At 38.1% G+C, this 25,368-nt stretch overlaps 1 protein-coding gene across 1 annotated transcript; it reads right to left on the reverse strand.

Annotated features, from left to right (window-relative positions):
• Positions 1–19,612: 19,612 nt before the first annotated feature.
• On the reverse strand, positions 19,613–25,351 carry LOC144957392 (uncharacterized). The gene is made up of 3 exons (XM_078888659.1): positions 25,266–25,351; positions 23,993–24,085; positions 19,613–22,655 (listed from the first exon to the last, which is right to left on the reverse strand). The coding sequence occupies exons 2-3, from the start codon at positions 24,081–24,083 to the stop codon at positions 22,444–22,446; spliced, it is 303 nt and encodes a 100-aa protein (XP_078744785.1). The 5' UTR covers positions 24,084–24,085; positions 25,266–25,351; the 3' UTR covers positions 19,613–22,443.
• Positions 25,352–25,368: the final 17 nt, after the last annotated feature.

Here is a 25,368-nt window from a genome sequence, read left to right on the forward strand (position 1 = left end):
TTAACTTTATAATCATAACAAATAGTATTTATTATAGCTCTTTACCCCGTCTAAACAGGCAGCAAGCGCGTATATTGACATCAATTGAAATGAACTTTAACCCTTTAACAAAAGAGTCTGAATTTCAGACAAGAATCAGAATTTCTCCCATGTTTTTATCTACTAAATGGTTCCAACTGTAGTCCTACCCGTTTTCATCAAAATAGGAAGTAACAGTAACAGTGATTGAAGTCAGAGTTGTAGTGATGATATTGCTCTCTTGGAACTGTCAGACCAGGGAACAGCTCTCTTGGAACTGTCATACCAGGGAAAAGCTCTCTTGGAACTGTCAGACCAGGGAACAGCTCTCTTGGAACTGTCAGACCAGGGAACAGCTCTCTTGGAACTGTCAGACCAGGGAACAGCTCTCTTGGAACTGTCAGACCAGGGAACAGCTCTCTTGGAACTGGAACTGTCAGACCAGGGAACAGCTCCTTGGAACTGTCAGACCAGGGAACAGCTCTCTTGGAACTGTCAGACCAGGGAACAGCTCCTTGGAGCCATTATAGTTTTAGGACCAAGATCATTTGTTTAAATTAATAAAACAAATAATAAATAAAACTGCCCCCCCCCCCCCTTTCCCCAAATACAGGCTGTGATTATTGACAGAATGTCTGTAAATAACCATGGACGATTATCCACAGACACTGTCTGTCAATAAGAAAAAGTCAGGCTTTTTAATAAACACAGACAGTGTCTGTCAACAAGAAAAGGTCAGACTTTTTAATAAACACAGACAGTGTCTGTCAATAAGAAAAGGTCAGGCCTTTTATTTTACACAGACAGTGTCTGTCAATAAGAAAAGGCCAGGCTATATATTATACACAGACAGTGTCTGTCAATATGAAAAGGCCAGACTATCTATTATACACAGACGGTGTCTGTCAATAAGAAAAGGTCAGACCTTTTATTATATACAGACGGTTTCTGTCAATAAGAAAAGGTCAGGCCTTTTATGATACACAGACGGTGTCTGTCAATATGAAAAGGTCAGGCCTTTTATTATACACAGACTGTGTCTGTCAATAAGAAAAGTGCAGGCCTTTTATTATACACAGACAGTGTCTGTCAATAAGAAAAGACCAGCTATCTATTATACACAGACAGTGTCTGTCAATAAGAAAAGACCAGCTATCTATTATACACAGACACATTGGCAGAAAATGTTTTATGCAAAATGCCAAACTAGTAATGAAAAAATGCCAATGGTAATTTGTGTCCCAAATCAGTTAATATCAAGTGATATTTAACACAAAATGAAAGTAAATAGTGCTCAATTGCCAAATCCAAATTGTCTAAATAGCAAATGGCATCAATGAAATGTAAGTTTTCGACACTTTGAACTGAAATGTCAAACTGGAAATTTTATTTCAACCAGCAAGAAACTTGTTAATCAGCAAATCGGTTCATAGTCCACCAACCATTTAAAATTTCACGACCTACCTTAACTTTATTGATCTTCTTTTGTTTCTATAATTCGTTCATTCTAACCACTCTTTGATAAAATTGATGATAGTTGGGGATTTGTTTCATTCACAGACGAATCTCTAGGCTAGGCGTTGTTCACCCCCAAAGCAACCATTTTCCTATCTTCCTTATACAAAATAATACAATTTAATATCACACTTCCACAAAACTAACTCCAACAACATATCCGATTCAGAGATGAAAATAACTATCAAAACAATGAAGCAAAACTGGTGGAACATTATCTAGCCCATGTAAGAATATTAAGTAACACAGATGTCAGTGTGGATAGACAGCTCAGTGGGTTAGACCGCCTTTCATTTTTTTTCCTTTTTGATGCACTGGTTCGAATCTGCTTCCGTGTCTTGTTTTTTGTTTTTTTTTTTTTGTTTTTTTTGGGGGTGGGGGGGTTGTTTTTGTTTTTTGTTTTTTGTTTTTTTTTTTGGGGGGGGGGTTGTTTTTGTTTTTTTCTCTGATGATTTCTTCTGTGTTTCTGATCGAGATTATTCATTTATTTATTGGTTTATTTATTTATTTATCCATTTTTGTCTCTGTTGTTTCTTAATGAGTTTTTCTTCTCTTTTTCTCTTTTCTATTTTCTTGCTATGATTACGTTGTTTCTGACCAAGATATTTGACATTATAACATACATAATATATTTTTTTCTCTCTCTCTCAACTTTTTGTTTGTTTATTTTCATTTACAGTCCACTCTGGATAATTGCAACTCGGTTAATCGCAACATTTCCCATTTTCGAGAAATCAATCTAACAAAATATCATTATTAAATTTCATCATGGAAGAAATCATGACAGGTTGAAAAATCGAGAGTGAGCCGGATTTAGTGCTACAGCTGTGTTTCACCACTTTATTAGAGACAAAAGATGGCGGGGCTTTGCAGTATGTGTTTGTGATGTCATCTGTGGCCATTAAATAGGAGGCGAGGGGGGGCTGGGCATAGAGTTTACAACAGATAGACAATGACAGTTGTAAAGAGAGACTGAGAGATATCCTTTGTTTTGGATTGACAACTGTGCATTGTGACCAACGATTTTTGGTGAGAACTTATAGTCTCTCATCACAGCTAATCTCTTTGAATCTTAAAAAGGTTGAGAACAAAAGAGTGAAAGTGAATCAAATCTGAATAAGATGTCGACTTGCAGCATCACTGCTTTTATTTGACAAAATCTATACAGGACTGCCATATGGTTTTTAATTCAATCATATTGCTAAGTCTGTGGTGGACTAAGAACAATGTTTACAACAACTGGTTTGAGTTTACCATAAATGTGTAAAATGTTGCGATAGTGGACTGGAAACTCAACTTCCGTTTATTGCAACTTTGGTTAATCACAACATTTTCGCTGATCCAAAGGTGTTGTGATTATCCAAGTGGACTGTATTTATCTTTTTAGTATCCCCTTTTTGATCTTTTGAAAATTACAATTTGCATCCTATAGAAAGTAACAAAAAGAGAGAGAGAAAAAGATTTAAAAGAAAGAAACAACAGGGGGCGGGGGGGGGGGGGGGGGGGGGGGGGGGGGGGGCAGAGTGGGACATTTATCATTGACAGCTCTGTAGAAAGCAGACAATAAATTTTAACAAATTTTAAAGAGCCAGGAATTGAATTACAGACAACAATTTTGACAACACCGAATATTTTAGTTCACGGTCCAGTGCTTCGAGACGGCAGTGGTAGAAAGAGACTCAGTGAAGCATGACGATTTTTGCTCTGGATTTCTCATTGATATTAAATATTTTGAATTATTTGGAATTAAAGATTATATAATTGATGATTAAATATAAAAATCGCATTTTTCACAGACGTATACATAAAAGTCTGACATTTTCACATGTAAAGTAACGAGTCAAAGGTTCCTGTAGTTTAATTCCAATACATCTTAAGAAGTGATGTACTTTAAGGTAATAAAAAAAAATTAAAGTAAATTATTTAAAAAACTAATTGTCCAATTTAGACCCGACAGATGTTTTTGAAATTTGTAGGATTTAATGATAAGACTCCTGGTGGTTGTAGTAGTAGTGCTAGTGATGGTGATGGTGATGTGGTGGTGATGGTGGTTGTAGAAATGGTAGTGATGATGATGATGTGGTTGTGGTGGTTGTAGTAGTAGTGCTAGTGATTGTGAGGTGGCGGTGATGGTGGTTGTAGAAATGGTATTGATGATGATGATGTGGTGGTGGTTGTAGTAGTGCTAGTGATGGTGATGTGGTGGTGATGGTGGTTGTAGAAATGGTATTGATGATGATGATGTGGTGGTGGTTGTAGTAGTAGTGCTAGTGATGATGATGTGGTGGTGATGGTAGTTGTAGAAATAGTATTGATGATGATGATATGGTGGTGGTGGTGGTTGTAGTAGTGCTAGTGATGGTGATGTGGTGGTGATGGTGGTTGTAGAAATGGTATTGATGATGATGATGTGGTGGTGGTTGTAGTAGTAGTACTAGTGATGATGATGTGGTGGTGATGGTGGTTGTAGAAATGGTATTGATGATGATGATGTGGTGGTGGTGGTGGTTGTAGAAATGGTATTGATGATGATGATGTGGTGGTGATGGTTGTAGGAGTAGTGCTAGTGATGATAATGTGGTGGTGATGGTGGTTGTAGAAATGGTATTGATGATGATGATGTGGTGGTGGTTGTAGTAGTAGTGCTAGTGATGATGATGTGGTGGTGATGGTAGTTGTAGAATTAGTATTGATGATGATGATGTGGTGGTGGTGGTGGTTGTAGTAGTGCTAGTGATGGTGATGTGGTGGTGATGGTGGTTGTAGAAATGGTATTGATGATGATGATGTGGTGGTGGTGGTGGTTGTAGAAATGGTATTGATTGTCATGATATTGTTTACTGTTTAGAGATAGTTCTATTTGTCACTTAATGTTTGTAATTGATCTGTGTCTGTACTGTATTGTCTAACTCTTTGTGTTTTAATTTCTTTCCAGATCATGTCGATTTAAATGTTGAATAAAGCCTATATTTTGCATGGCAATCATTCGAATTACTTTCTAGCTTCACAACAATTTATTCAACATTTAACATGGAACGATTCCTTCGACCTGAGCGGTTCAGCGCTGAACCCAATACGCCTGATGCATCAAAGCAATGGAATCACTGGCTCTGTACATTTAACAACTTTCTCTCTTCGTTACCCGAACAGGCGACTGACAACAAACTCAATCTGCTCGTCAATTTCGTCGATCCTGTCGTCTACGAACATATTGCTGATTGTACTACATTCGATTCAGCTGTTGACGTTCTGAAGAACATATACGTGAAACCAAAAAACGAAATATTCGCGAGACACGTCTTGGCTACTACAAAGCAAGAACCAGATCAATCCCTCGATCAGTTCCTTCAAAAGTTGAAGAGACTTGCCAAAGAATGTGATTTTAAAGCTGTTACTGCTGATACGAACAGGGATGACTTTATCCGAGATGCTTTCATCTGTGGTCTCTCTTCTAATCAGATCAGGCAGCGACTCCTCGAGAATAAGACAATCGAACTTATGGCCGCTTATGAACAGGCTCGATCCTTGGAGATGGCTGAAAAACACTCTCAGAACTACAGCACACCAACTACTGTGCCATGTGGCAGCACTGCTCCTCCGCCCTCTGAAAAGGAACTTGACTCATTCAATGCTTCAGTCACGAACTCTAAATGCTTTTTCTGCGGATACCAACGACATCCTCGATCAAAATGCCCTGCTAGAGAGGCGCTGTGTAAAAGTTGTGGAAAAAAAGGGCATTTTCAAAAGGTATGCCAGTCAAAAAGTAAAAACGAATATGCATCTGTGGCAGACCCGAATACACTCAGTTCAGCCTTTTCAGCCGCGGCTCCCGCTAGTCTCTACAGAGCTGTTATTGACGTGAAATTGTTTAACAAGCCCGTTAAAGCGTTGATAGACACCGGAAGCTCAGAGAGTTTCATTTCAACAGAGATCGCACAAAGTCTCCAATTGAAGATATTCAAATCAAAGAAAGAAATCTCCATGGCGTCTACTAATCTTTCCAGTACAACCAAGGGTCATTGTTTTGTCTCTTTGGAATACCAGGGACGTTTCTATGAGAGTGTGAAATTTTCCATCCTGTCAGGGTTGTGTTCAGACTTGATTTTAGGCCATGACTTTCTTGAACAGCATGATGGAGTTCAAATATCCTTCAAAGGATCAAAGCCTACTTTCTCCGTTTGTAGTCTCACTGCTGCAAAAATCGAACCTGTTTCTCTTTTCAAGAATCTCCTTCCAGAAGTCAGACCTATTGCAACAAAATCAAGACGATTTTCATTACCAGACAAGCAATTCATTGACTCTGAGGTTAAGAAACTTCTTGACGAGGATGTGATCGAACCATCTGATTCTCCATGGCGGGCGCAGGTATTGGTGACAACTAACGAACGACACAAGAAACGCATGGTTGTGGACTATAGTCAGACCATCAATCGCTTCACTCTACTCAATGCATATCCACTTCCAAACATTAATGAAATGATTGAAACAATTTCAAACTACAGTGTCTATAGCACCCTCGATTTGCAAAGTGCTTACCACCAGATCCCAATAAAAGACGAGGAGAAACTGTATACGGCTTTTGAGGCCAGTGGAAATCTCTACCAATTCAAGCGAATTCCCTTTGGAGTCACTAACGGAGTGGCTTGCTTTCAGCGCATCATTGATTACATTATTCGAGATGAGAAACTGAGTGACACATTTGCTTACTTAGACAATGTGACAATCTGTGACAGAAATCAGCAAGAGCATGATGAAAACCTTGTGAAATTTCTCAGGTGTGCCAAAGAATATAATATAACATTCAATGAAAGTAAGACTATCCAGTCTGTTAGACAAATCAAGTTACTTGGATTTCAGGTGTCCAAAGGTTGCATTCAGCCAGACCCTGACCGATTACGGCCACTGAGAGAACTTTCAGATCCTCACAATATCAAATCTCAACAGAGAGTGATTGGAATGTTTGCATACTACTCATCCTGGATACCTCATTTCTCGGATAAAATACACCCACTGGTCCAAAATACCACCTTTCCATTGTCAGGAAAAGCCAAGGACTCGTTTGATCTTTTGAAAAAGGAGATTGAAAACGCTGCTGTCGTGACAATTGACCACAACGCTCCTCTAGTTGTAGAAACCGACGCTTCTGAAATTGCAATCGCAGCAACACTAAATCAAGGTGGACGTCCTGTGGCTTTCTTTTCAAGAACTCTGAACCACAGTGAAAAGAAGCATTCTTCTGTTGAAAAAGAGGCTTACGCTATTGTGGAAGCCCTTCGAAAGTGGAGGCACTATCTTCTAGGAAAGCATTTCAAACTTGTGACAGATCAGAAAAGCGTTGCCTTTATGTACGGAAATTCTGCAAAAGGAAAAGTCAAAAATGATAAAATCCAAAGATGGAAGATTGAACTGTCAAGCTACAGTTATGACGTTGTGTATCGACCTGGAAAAGACAATGTAGCGGCTGACGCATTTTCAAGGGAGTTCTGCTCATCTACTGGTTCAGATTTAGAAACTTTAAAAAGCCTTCACGACTCACTCTGCCACCCTGGAATTGCAAGGATGAACCATTTTGTCAGGTCAAAGAATCTCCCATATTCCGTGGATGAAATACGAACAATCTGCAACAACTGTAGGGTTTGTCGTGAGCTAAAACCTTCATTCTACAAACCGCAGAACCTCAAAGTGGTCAAAGCAACTCAACCATTCAAGCGTTTGAGTGTTGATTTCAAGGGTCCCTTGCCGTCATCGTCCAAAAATCGGTATCTCCTAACAGTTATTGATGAATATTCTCGCTTCCCTTTTGCGTTCCCATGCTCTGATATGAGCTCATCAACTATCATCAAGTGCTTGTGTCAATTGTTCTCATTGTTTGGAATGCCTATTTCAATACATTCTGACAGAGGTGCTAACTTCATGTCAAGTGAGCTTCAAGATTTCTTGTGCAAAAAGGGTATCGCCTCAAGCCGAACGACCCCATACAATCCCCGGGGAAATGGACAAGTAGAACGTCTGAATGGAACCCTTTGGAAAACTATCACGTTAGCCCTGAAATCACGTGGTTTGAATGTTAGTCAATGGGAGTCAGTGCTTCTTGACTCTCTCCATTCAATAAGATCACTCTTATGCACTGCGACAAATGAGACTCCTCATGAACGAATCTTCCGCTACAATAGAAAGTCAAGCACTGGTACAACACTTCCTAGCTGGCTGACTACTCCAGGAACTGTTTTGATGAGGCGTCATGTAAGAGCCTCTAAATACGAACCATTGGTGGACAAAGTGGAACTGTTGGACGCTAATCCGCTCTATGCCTACGTCCGACTTCCTGATGGTAAAGAAACTACTGTGGCTTTGCGTCACTTAGCCCCTGCTGGTGAAATGACTACTGCCCAACCCTCCAATGAAGAATCACCCATGGCGTTTGACAACACGAGCGTAACTCCACCTTTTCAACCTGTTCAAAAGAATGTGGGAAACGATATTTTACCTGAAACTGTTCTAGAACAGCTTGATGTACAAACTGTGGAAGCGGGTGTAGTGCAAAAATCTGCCTTGGACGAACCATCAGTCTCTGATCCTAACAATCCTAATGAGCTTTCTACTCAAAACGAATCCCGTTCAAACTCCAGAACGAGTGGCTTCATTCGGACGAGACCATACAGTTTACGAAATAGAGAAGCATAATTTGAAATCTCTTGCCACATGCAAGGGGGGAAGAATGTCATGATATTGTTTACTGTTTAGAGATAGTTCTATTTGTCACTTAATGTTTGTAATTGATCTGTGTCTGTACTGTATTGTCTAACTCTTTGTGTTTTAATTTCTTTCCAGATCATGTCGATTTAAATGTTGAATAAAGCCTATATTTTGCATGGCAATCATTCGAATTACTTTCTAGCTTCACAACATTGATGATGATGATGTGGTGGTGATGGTTGTAGGAGTAGTGCTAGTGATGATAATGTGGTGGTGATGGTGGTTGTAGAAATGGTATTGATGATGATGATGTGGTGGTGGTTGTAGTAGTAGTGCTAGTGATGATGATGTGGTGGTGGTGGATATAGTAGTAGTGGTCGTGATGACGTGGTGGCGGTGGTGGTTGTAGTAGTTGTCGTGATGATGATGTGGTGGTGGTTGTCGTAGTAGTGCTAGTGATGATGATGAGGTGGTGGTGGTTATAGTAGTAGTGGTAGTGATGACGTGGTGGCAGTGGTGGTTGTAGTAGTTGTCGTGATGATGATGTGGTGGTGGTTGTAGAAGTAGTGGTAGTGATGATGATGTGGTAGTGGTGGTGGTGGTTGTTGTAGTAGTGGTTGTGATGATGATGTGGTGATGGTGATTGTAGTAGTAGTGGTGGTAATGATGGTGGTTGTAGTAGATGTGGTAGTAGTGGTTGTAATAGTAGTGCTAGTGATGATGATGTGGTGGTGGTTGTAGCAGTGGTAATGATGATGATTTTGTGGTGGTGGTGGTGTAGTAATAGTAGTAGTGGTAGTGATAATGATGTGGTGTTGGTGGTTGTAGTAGTGGTGGTAGTGGTAGTAGTAGTGGTGGTAGTGATGATGTGGTGATGGAGTTTGTAAAAGTAGTAGTGATAGTGATGGTGATGTAGTGGTGATGGTGGTTTTAGTAGATGTGGTGGTGGTGGTTGTAATAGTAGTGCTAGTGATGATGTGGTGGTAGTGATGGTTGTCGTAGTAGTGGTAGTGATGATGATGTGGTGGTGGTGTGGATGTAGTAGTTGTGGTGGTAATGATAATGATGTGGTATTGGTGGTTGTAGTAGTGGTGATAGTGGTAGTAGTAGTAGTGGTAGTGATGATGTGGTGATGTTGGTTGTAGTAGTAGTGGCTGTGATGATGATGTAGTAGTGGTTATAGTGGTGGTTGTAGTAGTAGTGGCTGTGATGATGATGTAGTGGTGGTTGTCGTAGTAGTGGTACGTAGTGATGATGATGTGGTGGTGGTGTGGATGTAGATGTAGTGGTGGTAATGATAATGATGTGGTATTGGTGGTTGTAGTGGTGGTTGTAGTAGTGGTAGTGATGATGTGGTGATGTTGGTTGTAGTAGTAGTGGCTGTGATGATGATGCGGTGGTGGTGGTGTGGATGTAGTAGTAGTAGTGGTAGTGATGATGATGTGGTATTGGTGGTTGTAGTAGTGGTTATAGTGGTGGTTGTAGTAGTAGTGGTAGTGATGATGTGGTGATGTTGGTTGTAGAAGTAGTGGCTGTGATGATGATATGGTGGTTGACCAAAATAAAACAAAAGGGGGGAGGGGTCTGAAAAGCCGGAAAGACGTCATACTGTCTTGTCAAAAAGCCAGTCTGTCGGCCTATGACGGCTATATAGAATCCATGAGTCTGAACAGGAAAAGTAACAAAAGTATTATTGGTCCACAAAATGATCTTTGAATCAGACAGAAACTCTGGACGTTTCGGGTTTCCCCTTTATGAACAAAACATGATGAATAAAACACTAAGGACGAATGAGATCATGTGTGAATGGAGAAGTTGAGGTGAAAAAACAAAAACAATGATGGGACATGAAATAGAATACCCCTTTGTACGGAAGTACGAATTAAATTATGACAATAAATAGCCTAGTAATAAAATTAATAAATACACCGTTTTTATGTACCGCTTGGGGGTGTAAACACGCGGTGTAGAAATAGACCCACAGAAAAAAAATGGCTTCTCATCTTATTTTCTGTGAATAGATCTATCTCCGTCCATAAGTTTTAGAAAGTTTTAGATTGTAGTTTAGCACGCTGTTTAGTTATTACAGATGTACGTTTATACAATGATAATAATTAAATATTAATAATAATTTTTTAAAATCAAAGGTAAAAAGAAGCATGGCACACAGATACTGATCCCAATAACCAAAATATAAATAAATAAATAATTTTAGAAAATTAAAATCAAAGTATTTTAAAACATGGTTAAAAACTTTTTGAAAAGCAACAACAACAACAACAACAACAACAACAACAACAACAACAACAACAACAACAACAACAACAACAACAAAACATAAATGGAAGAAGAAAAAAAAATAAAACAATAAAAAGACAAAGACGCGGTAAACGAATATACTGATGATAATGATAAAATATTATAAAATGATAACATTCGACGTGTATAAGTGCAAATTGATAACATATTGAATGGTACCAATGTTGTTTTTAAAAAATATTAATAATATTAATAATAATAATAATAATAATAATAATAATAATAATAATAATAATAATAATAATAATAATAATAATAATAATAATAATTGATTAATTTAAAGTATTAAAAATATTAATCAAAACAGCAAAAAATTATTTCTTTCTCAAAAAAATAGAATTAAATACGTAGCCACCTGACTGTTCATAATATCTAATAAGGTCTTTCTAGAACATTATTTTACCTTCAATGCAACTTCCGTTTTCGAGTTTTAAATTTCGAATTTTTAGATTATTTTTGATGTCACAATATATCTTTTGCTATGTCCAAATACAGAAATACAGCATCACTGATGAATCGAATCGCGTGGAATGCGCATGCATAACAAAGGTGCATAAAAAACAATCCGTTAGATACACCGTCAACGGAGATGCATAAAAACATTATGCATCTCTCTAGCCACACACCAGTGAACACGGCCATGACAATGGGGACACCGCTGAGTGCCTGAATCCATTCAACTTGGCTAAGTTATCACTGAGACAAAAAAACATGATGCAGTGGCAAGCCTTCTAAGACAGACGACTTACCCATTGACAAGCCTTCTAAGACAGACGACTTACCCATTGACAAGCCTTCTAAGACAGACGACTTGCCCATTGACAAACCTTCTAAGACAGACGACTTACCCATTGACAAGCCTTCTAAGACAGACGACTTACCCATTGACAAGCCTTCTAAGACAGACGACTTACCCATTGACAAGCCGTCTAAGACAGACGACTTACCCATTGGCAAGCCTTCTAAGACAGACGACTTACCCATTGACAAGCCTTCTAAGACAGACGACTTACCCATTGACAAGCCTTCTAAGACAGACGACTTACCCATTGACAAGCCTTCTAAGACAGACGACTTACCCATTGACAAGCCTTCTAAGACAGACGACTTACCCATTGACAAGCCTTCTAAGACAGACGACTTACCCATTGACAAGCCTTCTGAGACAGACGACTTACCCATTGACAAGCCTTCTAAGACAGACGACTTACCCATTGACAAGCCTTCTAAGACAGACGACTTACCCATTGACAAGCCTTCTAAGACAGACGACTTACCAATTGACAAGCCTTCTAAGACAGACGACTTACCCATTGACAAGCCTTCTAAGACAGATGACTTACCCATTGACAAGCCTTCCAAGACAGACGACTTACCCATTGACAAGCCTTCTAAGACAGACGACTTACCCATTGACAAGCCTTCTAAGACAGACGACTTACCCATTGACAAGCCTTCTAAGACAGACGACTTACCCATTGACAAGCCTTCTAAGACAGACGACTTACCCATTGACAAGCCTTCCAAGACAGACGACTTACCCATTGACAAGCCTTCTAAGACAGACGACTTACCCATTGACAAGCCGTCTAAGACAGACGACTTACCCATTGACAAGCCGTCTAAGACAGACGACTTACCCATTGACAAGCCTTCTAAGACAGACGACTTACCCATTGACAAGCCTTCTAAGACAGATGACTTACCCATTGACAAGCCTTCTAAGACAGACGACTTACCAATTGACAAGCCGTCTAAGACAGACGACTTACCCATTGACAAGCCGTCTAAGACAGATGACTTACCCATTGACAAGCCTTCTAAGACAGACGACTTACCCATTGACAAGCCTTCCAAGACAGACGACTTACCCATTGACAAGCCTTCTAAGACAGACGACTTACCCATTGACAAGCCGTCTAAGACAGACGACTTACCCATTGACAAGCCGTCTAAGACAGACGACTTACCCATTGACAAGCCTTCTACGACAGACGACTTACCATTGACAAGCCTTCTAAGACAGACGACTTACCCATTGACAAGCCTTCTAAGACAGACGACTTACCCATTGACAAGCCTTCTAAGACAGACGACTTACCCATTGACAAGCCGTCTAAGACAGACGACTTACCCATTTGGCCACATCTACATATGATTGACACTATTTTTTTTAACTTGAGCTTTTATTTAGCGCAATATCCACTAAACGAGCTCAAAGTCAGTAACCTACTATCCATCGACCGATTTATTGTTGGGTAATTTTTAAACTTTTATTTTATTTATTAATATTTTATTAACTTTACTTATTTCCATGAAAGTTTCCATATTTCATAATAGAAATGTGTGAAAGAGCTGAGTTTAAAAAAGCGACAGAAAAGTGACAGACACCGACAATAATCGTTCATCTAGATATGTCTGGCAAATCACAGCATCAAATGCACAACAAATACCACACTGAGCTGAATGACACTATTTCTGCCTGACTAATTTTAATCGAAGTGCTTATTCGCAGTAGTAGAAGCTCTCTCCCGTCTCTGAAAATTAGTCTTTGTCCCCTAACTGATCACAATAGTGTATTTTCTGTTCAAAATGGTGTGTTCTCGAATAACTTGAAGTTGAGGGATGATTGAAACATTTTCTGTGACTGAAAATTTTCCTTCAAGTCTGAAACTTGACAAGATCGTGTTTTGTTTTGTTTTTGTTACCCCAATCCAATCCATGAAAAATTCCCTGTCCCCCACCTCTCCAACTTGATCACTCATTCACATCTTTGTCATTATCTATCAGCTTATCTGTCAGATTACTTTAATGAGAATAGTTCCATCCCCGTTTATTGTATTATTTACAGTTAGTTAAATATATTTTATAAAGTGCCAGGAATCTCTCTCTCTCTCTCTCTCTCTCTCTCTCTCTCTCTCTCTCTCTCTCTCTTCTCTCTCTCTCTCTCTCTCTCTATCCCTCCCTCTCTCTCTCTCTCTCTCTCTCTCCCTCACACTCACACACACACACACACACACACACACACATTCGCCGTTGCTCATGACTCATATCTCAGTGCTCCTCCAAATAATAGAAGTTACCATCAATGAACTACCCCTACTACTACAGCCACCACATCATCATTACTACTACTACTACAGCCACCACCACATCATCATACTAATACTACCACAGCAACCTCCACATCATTATCAAAACTATAGCAACCACCACCACCTTTACCTCATTATCCTCCTCCTCATCATCGTCGCTACCACCGTCACTACTACAACTACAACCACAACCATCACATCATTATTACCACTACCACATCGTTATCAAAACTACAGCAACCACCATCACCATTACATCATCATCATTATCCTTATAGTCATCATCACTGCCACTACTACATCATCACTACCACCACTACAACAATCACAACCACCACATCACTACACAACAAATGACACATTTTCATTGTGAACGAAGCGCAAAATATTAATAATAGTAATTTTTAATAAAAAAATAAATAAATTATAATAATGTAGTCATATATATATACCTATATATATATATATATATATATATATATATATATATATATATTATAGCCTATATATATATATATATATATATATTATATATATATATATATATATATTGCACCCAATCCTCTATACAATAAAGCTCTAAGCTCGCAGGCTACTATAACAAATACAGAACGAACCCCCCTACTGCGAATAACGAAAATGAACGCTATCTACTATTCGCAATACTACTGCGAATAGAGGAAATCAATACTGCGAGTAACGCATAAGAACGCTTATCAACTATTCGGAGTAGTACTGCGAATAGAGGTGGCCAATTTTACTTTTATTTAAGTTAGATACAGATTGTTAATCCTTTAGATGTGTTCACTTAATATACTTACCAACAACTTCAATTTCAGTTGTCCCCGGTTTCGACTAAGATATCTATATCTATGATAAAGATTTTTATCGTCAGGTCGAGATAACCCAGTTTCGTTGACAGTTGTTGCGGCGGTGTTGTGCAAGATTAAAGATTTGGTAGCGTTCTAACCTATTACAGTTGCAGCAGTTTTTTTTTTTTGAGATTCTTCGGGGTACGTTCCCGTTTTGAATCGGTGACTCGTCTCGGTTGGAGAGAGAGAGAGAGAGAGAGAGAGAGAGAGAGAGAGAGAGAGAAATGAACGCGGACTAGCGCTTAGTCCCGGACTATCTCTGACTTTAGTAAATGACTAGAAAAAATCGGATTTAATGTGAGCTGACTAAGCTAGTCCCAGACTAAAATCACGTCACCTTCGGACTAAGTTTGGCCAAGATTTAGTCACTTGCTCGAGTCGGACTTGATCGTTTAGTCTCTGACTAGTAACTAAGAAACGGCGTCAACAAAGTCAACAAAGATGGCGGCCAATGTTAGCGACTCGGTTCGCGAGAAAAAAATACATAGAAAAAGAATTATAACGACAAAAGTAATCTGTTGATATTTGTCAATGCTAAAGGAAACGGTTTAAAGGTCACAGATCGTCGAAAGCACACATTTTTGTCCGGGAAACCAATAAATCTGATGAAGTTGAGTGACTCAGTGAGTCTGAGTCTGAGATTTCAGCTTCGCTTGGTTCGAAGTTTAGATTTAGATATTTAGAGAATAACAAACACACAACTAGACCTAGCTTATTTTTTAATATGAAAATTATGTTGTTTAGCTAAAACACCCCCTACCCCCTTTTATTTTCTTTATTTTTGTGCCAAGCAAAGCAATGCGAAGTTACTCTCGATTACATGAGGTGATTCGTATGACTATGACTATGACACTGTCATTGACAGTACTGCCAAAACAACTGTCAACACATGAAAATGGCGGCAGCTGTGCTGTTTCAAATTCGTCAGAGAACACTGATTCAACAGGAGAGGGTGTTTCGGGTCAGACCTAATCCCATCGATTCGTTTAACGACGATGAAATATACAATATACGAACATTTCCGTTTTCATCGTGAACACATTTTTATAATTTGTGATCTTTTAAAAGACGACCTTGATCGTCTTCTCTGGAGGAAAGGTTAGTATCTGTATTCATTTTAATTTTAATTCTAATCTCATACTAGACTAATCTTTAAAGAGAAGTTTTCTTATATTCTCATGCATCCAACCCAAAATCGGTGCCAAGACTTCTTCTTCTTCTTCTCCTTCATCTTCACACCTCCTCGTCCTTCTTCATCAACATCATCATGTTCATCTTCTTCTCCCACTTCTTCCTCCTCCTCTTCTTCTTCTCAACTGAACTAGTCAAACTAAGTGTTAGTGTTGGTAGATTTCTCTAATCATCACACACAAACCACTATGACTGTTACTGGTATGACATGGAATGGAAATTTTTTCACCGCTCTCTGGCACTATTGAATTTTGCATTCCCTCAACCAATTTTCGAGCTCTTGTCGGAGATTATTTTCACTGTAATTGTAATATTATTGAAAGGGAACGTTTTTCATTAGCAAAACCAGTTTAGAATTGAAGAAAAAAAAATTGTACAGTTGGACTGACAAATTGCTGAGGAGAATCAATCTTTAAAATAGGATTTTTCACTCGAGGCGATGGGGCAGCGTGGCTCAGCAGTATGGTCTTTGCTTTGTACCCAAAAGGTAATTAGTTTGATCACCCGTTGTACTATGCGGCCTTGAGCAATCCATCTCGTCCTAGTTCCATTTGCGGCACTGCACTGCGGTTGATGTCTGGGTTATTCCAGTGTTCCCTTGGAATAGACCCTAAAGACAGACAAATTTCCCCATTGGATGAAAAAAGGGAATGTTATCTTTATATGCATATATGCTGGTCTGACATCCGAATGCAATATGGGCCTCGTTTAACATTGTTGCACTGGACATTATTTTGTGTAATTTTTTGAGATTTTCATTATAACAATGAGCTCATGATGTATTGGGTTATCAGACCTGCAAATTAGTGCACGTTGCCTTAAGGCTTAAGGAAAATTAGTATATTTCATCCCAGCTTAAATGATGAGATTTACCGTTATAATATTATAATAGATGCGAGAGTAAAATACAAACTATGACACTATTTCAATACGAAGCAGAAATCAGAGCCATTCGAAACATTACAAGAAATACAAACAAAAAAAGAAAAGAAAAATATCGGATCGGAAGGTCCTGGGTTCGAGCCTCGTGCTCGGCGCATAGTTGAGTCCTTGGAAAAGACTCTTTACTCACATTCTCTCACCGTACTCAGGTGTAAAATGAGTACCTGGCCGTTAACAGTGTTGTCTTTGTCCGAAAAATTGTAATATCGCCTGACAGGCGTCATGTCCCGTCCTACATGTGAAATGTTGCTGTTGACCAGGGAACTGTTGTAAAGCGCTTTGAGCACATTTAATGGATATTGCGCTATGTGTATAAAGCTCAATTTAATTTAGTATGAATCAACTAAAAATCCTCTCTTGTGGTTATACCAAAGCTGTTAAAAAATCGTAATATGTTGTTTCAAAACTTGTGTCGTGCTTTTAAAATTTCACTTCAAATACACATTACAAAGATGTTGTCGACGGTCAATTTAAATAAAATATTTCACTGGATAGACTTTAAAAAGTGAAAGTAATACATTCGAGTACAGTTTCCTTGAACTTGAACTCATTCGAATATCCCAAATTTTTTCATTATTATTTTTAGTTGTCATTCCATTCCTTACTTGAACTAATTTCACCTAGCCAATGTAAAAAAGGATTTGATTAATTCAAGGTTATTTTAATGCGCCCTGTTATTTCGACCACCGAAAATTTACTGTTACATTGACAGTTACGTTTGTGTACAATATGATACACATGCATACACACAGGCACTCACACACTCCATTGTCATTTCGCATAATTGACACCTCTCTTACTTATTCTTATCACTTCGCCATTCATTCTAATTTCAATGCCACATGCCATGATTTGCTACTAGTTGGCTACGTCATTAAATGAATGATGTGATACAGGAACCTTCTCCCAATAAAGTAAATAATAATTATAAATTTCCCTTTAATAGTCCTCATGCGGAAATTTGTCTTAGGGTTTATTCAATGGGAATACTGGAATAACTCCGATATCACCCGCAGCACAGCGCTGCAAATTGAGCTAGGGAGAGGTGGCTTGTTGATGGCCACATGCCATGGTGTATATTCGAACTAGGTATCTTTTGGGTACGAAGCAAAGACCATACTGGTGAGGCACAAGCGTCAAGTACAATGACATTTTTTTTTAATTATTAAAATTTAGCTTTACATAGCGCAATATCCACTAAATGTGCTCAAAGCGCTTTACAAGGGGACACTGGTCAACAGCAACATTTAACATGTAGGACAAGACAAGCGCCTGTAGGCGATATTACAATTTTTCGGACAAAGGCACCTCTGCTAACAGCCAGGTACTCATTTTACACATGAGTACAGTGAGAGAATGTGAGTAAAGAGCCTTTTCCAAGGACTCAACTATGTGCCGAGCACGAGGCTCGAACCCAGGACCTTCCGATCCGAAAGCGAATGTCATACCACAAGACCACATCTGCACAAAGACATCATGCTGAAAGTAATCGCATCAAATAGTTCTTCCTTCACTCCTTCAGAGCTGCAAGGCTGGTGTAGCGGGAGTTTATCTATGTTTCTTTAGTGTGAAACAGACAATAGTAATTGCTTGCTACCCCTTGGATAGGACACAGGTTTATTGTAAAGAACTTTCCACCAGATCTAACAAATACAGATTACCCGCCCCATCATTCCTGGGTGGTCAGTGGGGTCAAATAAAAATCTCTACTTTGCCCTTAGCATGTAAAGCGAATACCCTAATAATTGAGCTAGAGGGACCAACTTCGCATCAAAGACCTGTTTAAATATCTTTAAATATTTGAAATGAAAAAAAAAATAATTTAATGAATAGCAGTCCTTCAGAGGCATGAAGCCCAAGGAGCCAGGGTTTATCCCAGTTTCTATGGCATGAAACAGACAATAACAATTGCTTGCTACCCTTTGAATAGGAAGGTAGTCTATCACAAAGTACTTTCATGAGATCTGACAGACTTAGCTACAGAATCACAACCCCTCCGACTATCACTATCCCCCCCCCCCCCCCCCCCCCCCACCCTTCCTACCACTTACATTACATCATAAAAAGGGGCAAGTTGGAACAATGCAATGGTTTATTCCTCTGTTCCCCTCTCCCCTGCCTCCATCCATTCTAACCCCACTACTGGCAGTCACTACAACTACTAAATGCTCTTCAAAACTTGTAATAGTAAAGCACCATCCCAGTGATAAGAAAAGACATCATCAGGCTTCACATAAAAGCTCATTACCCAATCAGTTTTCATCAGGCACAGTTACTCAATCAGTCAGTTGTCACACATCATTCGCTTTATTAGGCATAGGACTATCAACATATTGCCTCCCACCCACTAGCCTTTTGTTGAGTCGTCATGGTATGTTACACAAAGTACATGGTTGTTAAAAGGTCACCCAATGACTATTACTCCCCCACCCTCATCCCATCTCCATTCCCTGACGCCTGGGTTATTCCATTCTTCCCTTGGAACAGACCCTGAGACACATTTCTCCTATGGGATGAATAAAAGGAATTTTATTATTTTATAAGAGGCCATTGTGCACGAGCTGTACTGTACGTAAGTTGACTACACTTCCTGATTTAGATTTTATTGCAGGTTTTATTTGCAAAATTTTCCTTCTCCCATTTTTAGGTCGTCTCTGATGCAATTTTATAAGTTACAAACTTGGTTCCTAAGTGGCCTGGTTCAGTGCATGATGCAATTTTTTTTAGGAAATCTGGGCTATTCTTTGCATTTGAGGATCCACATCGCAGGGCTTTGGATGGTGTGATCCTTGGAGACAGTCGTTATATGTTAAGAAATTGGCTAATGACCCCAATACCAAAACCCCCAAAATAGAGGAGAAGAGGCATTTAACACCGCCCATCGTATCACAAAATGCACGATTGAAAGGTGAGTTTTACCAATCATATAATCCCACCCTCCAGGAAACAATAACATTTTGATAATTTTTGAAATTTAATATTTCAGGTTTATTTTTATATCCACTTTAACAATACAATTTGCAAATGATCAATGAAAATAAAAGAAAATTAACCAAAAAAATAGTTGTAATCATACTGTCATTGTCATGCTAGTATAAACATTACATTTTTTTTTTTTTGAAGAACTCAGATTAACCATTATAATTCTTTCCCTTCTAATTCTAATTAAATGACTGAGAAAAAAACAAAAACAAAAAAAAAAAAAAAATAAAGAGAGAGAGAGAGAGAGAGAGAGAGAGAGAGAGAGAGAGAGAGAGAGAGAGAGAGAGAGAGAGAGAGAGAGAGAGAGGTCCATTTAATTTTAATTGGTTTTAAGTGTACATGTACAAGTACAAGCAATTATTGTCATTTCAACAGAGTCATTGGAGTGGTTAAAAGAAGATGGAATTGTCTCCATGACGAGCTCAGAATGACGCCTGACAGAGCCTGCAAGGTTATTTATGTGTTTTTGGCTCCACAACTTTGCTGTTGATGCTGGCCTACCCATGGAAGAAAACAACCGTAATGATGATGATGACAGCAATCATAACTTTTCTCCTATTGGGACTCAGGAAGGAGCATCTGAACAGAACGTCTTGCTGCTGGCAAGGCAGCCAGGCTGACTTTGATTAATAGTGCTTTTAGAAATATCGTTGAACCTCTCTAATCAGGAAATAAATATAATCATTAATGTAGTACATCACTCTGCAAGTATACTGTGTGCAGTATTCTTATTGTGATGAGCTACATAAATGTCACGCTGTTTTAATTATTGTTCCAGCTGGTCATATGGAAACAAATTTCTATATCATATAACTACAAGTCGCCTATCAGGCATCTAGTACTCTTTGACTATCCCATTTTACTCCTTTTTACTGGTGCTGATGTGTTGCAAGTGCTGTAAAACCCTTAAAAACAAAAACAAACCTGTTTTGCAGGAAGTATTAAAGTGCATTCACTGTAATTTTTTCTGGAATGGGTCTGATATAAATTGGAAAACTGAACAAGAATTCTCATGCCTGAGTCGGTTATCAAACAGAAAACAAAGGGGCATTAAAATTTTCTTTTTTTAAGGTCATCAAAATCCTGAGTTGAGCAATCAAATTTCAACTGCCCTATTGTCATAAGACAATTACATATTGTAAGACCTTTTGTATAAATCATTATACCAGCCGCTTAGCCAAAGCCCAGGATAGTCCCAAGTCACATTTGTGATAAGGGTCTTAAATCGCCATGCCACTGTACAAGTTTGTGACAATAGGCCAAAATAACAATCTGTATTTATTCCAGAGGATTTGTTCTACCAATAACATAAGGAACAATGGAGTGATTGTAGTAAAAAAAAAAAGGCCTTAAACACTGCATGCATGCGATTTTAAGTAAATTTTAACAAAAACATATCAGCTCTATCAAAAGTACAGATTGAGATAAATACAGGACTAAAACCCCTCTAAATAACAATTAGAAAATCTCAAGAACCATTTTTAAAAAATGGTTTAAGGCAATTCATAAGACAGGTTTTAACTGCGATTTTCTAAGATACTATGAGGCCAATTTTTTCTACACTATGGACAAATGTATTGCAACATGTCTCCATGGATTGCTTTAAACCATTTTTAAAACTCAAAATACATGTGATTGAATTAATATTCAAATTCAAGACATTAGAAACCAATTGGGTCATGGATAGAAACTAAATGATGATGTCATTTGTGAACGCTCCCAGCTGTGATTTTCATACATGAATTAATTTCCTATAACTGTCATCTGCATTTTTTGCGGCCGCAAATTTCCCAAAATTGGCAAATCGTGGCAAATTTTGGGAAAATTGGCAAATCGCGTGGCAAATTTTGGGAAAAAAAAAGAAGCGAAAACAAAATAACGAAAAAGAAAGTGCGAAACTTGAGAAATGTTGCAGCTTTGCCAGGGCCCAAACCAAGGGAAGCTACTCTCTACGGATAATGATCTCATGTTCGCAGTGTATCTGCATACACTGCAATTCCAAATTTTTGTGATATTCCTCAGCATGAGTTCACGAGGTATATTGAGAAACTGGGGCCCAGTGCTGTGAAAGAGTCTGATACTGGAATTATACATCTGACCCTATTTTGGAAGTCTGTGGCAGATTATGTTCTAGCTCTCGCTGCATTGGCGTCCCGATATGCCTTCTCAACATGCTCGTCAGCTGATGCTGAGCAAAGTTTTTCTCTTTACAATCTTGTCTTGTCTTCCAGAAGGCGTAGACTCACAGAAAACAACATCAAAGGACTAGTTTTCCTTTACTACAATAAGTTTATCGATGCCTCTTTTTTTGAGTAGTAAAAGAAAACTAGGCCTTTGATGAGTCTGACTGAAAGTGTACGTTTGTTTGTGTGTGTGTGTGTGTGATTGTCTAAAAGTTTGGGCGCATAAATCGCTTTACATTGTGTAAATTAATAAATGTAGCCTCCTTAAATGTAATAAATTGTCTTTTATAAATTTTTGTTTTCTGTATCGCGTGTTAATTTTTACTGAAACGCTAAGTTCTCCTCTGCAAATTTTTTGGCAAATTTTGGTCTTTTTGGCAAATTTTGGGGTTTTTTTTGGGCAAATTTTAGGTCCCAATTTGGCAAAAAAATGCAGATGACAGCTATAATATCAAAACATATAAAAAGAGTAATTTAATTATAAGTAGTGTCATAATTAAGATGCCTCATCTTAAATTTCATGTATTCAATTTTTATGGTATTTTGTTCAACAATGGAGTTGGGTTTTTTTTTATAATGGAGTATTTCCGATTGCAGCCATTGATCCACTAATGGATTGTCAGTGATCTGTCATCTCCTCTTGGGGCCAGCTTGTCGTAATTTTTGGCTGATGCCATCTGAGGCATTCCACTCCTCTGGTGTATGGGGAAGAGTTTCTGTTGTCTCCTCTTGAAACTGATTTGACAAATCATCTACTACAACTACTGACTCCACCACAGAGCAATCAACAAAACTGATTTCATTAATCTCATTCATATCCATCTGTCTGGCTAGTGTTGAAGCTGTGGAGGAAAAAAAATCTTTAGAACATCTTTTTCACCGCATTGAAACAAAACATGTTTATATTCTGTGAATTATGAAACTGGCCACATTATGAAATCAAGTGGTACTGAAATCAAAAACGTCATTTCATTTTGAAACTTCTCTGATCCCACATAGTCTTCAGGTCAAAGTCAGAATTTGGAATGATAAAAACTTTTGAACAATGTTATCTCCTTAAGCAACATGAAATGCTGGCCATTTAATTAAGATGATTTTAGAACTAAATCCCACTTTTTAAACAAATCCTTATAAACTGTTTGTCAGTGCTTAAAAGTGTTAATATAAATATATTTGAGAAAACAATGGACTCAGCAACAGTATGCATTTTTGTTTTATTTCCTTGTAAATCATCTTTTTGTTTGAGTATTTTTCTCTCAGGGAGAACCAGTATTTTTTTTTACATATGTAATATGTGATAAGTAAGCATTTGAGTGTGTTCCTCTTAATGGGGACCTGTGCTTGTGCCTTGACGACACTTTTAGGTGACTTCAAACTAAGTACACCGATGGCATGCTCTTGGAATCTACATCCATTCCATATAAGAACCATTCCCTTTTTGTTTTACTTATTAGTGCTTTGAATTGTTAATCTAGAATTGCATGACTATCCATTTGCATCCTTTTTACTGGTGCTGAAATGACCTAAATATGTCGCAAGCAATTAAAAACAGAAGAGGATTTATAATTCTAGAACATTTTGCTATCCCATTTTCTTCCTTTTTACTGGCACTGATATGACCTTAATGTGTTGCAAGCGCCGTAAAACCATTAAAAACAAACAAATAAAGAATGTTGATTAAACAAAATCACACAACCACACTTATGTTATACTTCGTGGTCCCACTGTCACTTCAATGTCCCCCATTTTGACCAACTTGTTAGCCGTGATAGTCCTTTTAGTACTGTTGTCAATGTTAAATACACTGTTAGTGGCTATGTGGTCTTGTGGTATGACACTCGTTTTCGGATCGGAAGGTCCTGGCCCTGAGCCTCGCTCGGCGCATAGTTGAGTCCTTGGAAAAGACTCTTTACTCACATTCTCTCACCGTACTCAGGTGTAAAATGAGTACCTGGCCGTTAACAGTGTTGTCTCTGTCCGAAAAATTGAAATATCGCCTAACAGACGTCATGTCCCATTCTAAATGTTGCTGTTGGTCAGGGACCCCTTGTAAAGCGCTTTGAGCACGTTTTGTGTTTATTGCTATATACAAAAGCTCATTTAAAAAAAATTTCTTTAGTCTTTCGGGTGAAATTTTATTAATAATTTAATGACTTTGTAGCAAAAGAATTATGCTTACTGATTATGGTGTAATCTCCAAGATTACAGTCAGATATGTCAATAATATTTCTGGCTGGACTGGGATTCGGAACCAAACTCTCAGTGCCCATTACTGTAAAGAAAATTGTTGATAAATTTGAATTAAATGAAGTATAGAATTCACAAGTTGCACTTCAAGTCCAGATTACCCATTACAAACTTAATGAGGAGGAACACAGTGGTGTTTTTTTTAAAAGGTGAATTGTTATGAAATTATAATGATTTTAATTCTATTTATATCAATTTTAATATGATACGATATCAATTGATTTTTAATGTAAAATTTGCATCATATAATTACCGGTCTCTGGCTCTTTTTTTTTTTTTAACCATGAAATGCATCCAAGTGTAATCTTATCTTCTGATCTTGAGACCCATGAATCCCAGAAATAACAAATCTGCTGGGAATTGAACCCATGACACTTTGATTCATATGCAAGCATGATAACTCGCTGTGCCATTGGATTGCCCTAAATAAAACACTAAATGAAACAAAATAAATCTTTACAGGACCCAACTCCAAAGTGGAATTTCAATACAATGTTGCGTGATGCCACTTTGACGATTTGTGATAAAAAATACATGGCAATTCCTTATGACACAAAAGCTCTTGCTCCATCACTTATTTCAAATTTGAAATATTCATATAATTTTGTCAGCTACTTCAGGATTGATGGTGTAAAGTAAATTTCAAGATTTTAACTACCATTGAATTATTAAATGTGAATAATCTTGTTTTGATACTCGACTTCAGCCTTCATTTATTCTTTTAATGTTTTTAAAATTGATAAAAAATCAAGAGGAAACGTGTCCCAGAGGCAGTTGTTAGATATGCAATAGAGGTGATATACTTTTGAGACTTAACTACCAAAAGAGGATAGTTATGTTAGAGAAAAATGAATCAGTGCATAGGCAATTGTAAGGATGTCAATATTAGACGATCACAAAAGATGCATGCATACATAGTACAAATTACTTGTTTAAAATATTGTAAGGTACTATCTGTATTCATGTCAGGCAGCCCCAGAGACCAGCGATCACATCGTCCTCCACTGTCCAGTCACTAAACTTGAAGGTGGCTATGAAACCGTCCTTAGGGTGGAGGAAGACTTTAGAAGTTGGGTTGACGAAATAAATTTGGAGGTGTAGCCATATGCTACTACTACTACTTTATTCATGGAATGCCTAGATGACAGCCTTTTACATTTGTAAACAGAACAATGTATGGAACTATTATAATTGCAGAAATTTACCTTGAATACCATCAACAATGTTACTACACTCGCCAATAATGACGAGTACCGGTACTTGTTCAGTAAAGATTGAAGAGGGTCCTGGTTTCCCCCCCCCCCCCCC

This window comes from Berghia stephanieae, chromosome 11 (assembly GCF_034508935.2).
Source record: "Berghia stephanieae isolate SIO BIC M18660-M18661 chromosome 11, UCSD_Bste_1.3, whole genome shotgun sequence".
Lineage (NCBI taxonomy): Eukaryota > Metazoa > Mollusca > Gastropoda > Nudibranchia > Aeolidiidae > Berghia > Berghia stephanieae.

Bases quoted from the DNA above. Each gene is read 5' to 3' on its own strand.
- LOC144957392 (XM_078888659.1), bottom strand. From the start codon at position 24,083: ATGGGCACTGAGAGTTTGGTTCCGAATCCCAGTCCAGCCAGAAATATT. The intron at 22,656-23,992 runs GTAAGCATAATT...TTTCCTCCACAG, and splicing joins TGGAGATTACACCATAATCA to CTTCAACACTAGCCAGACAG.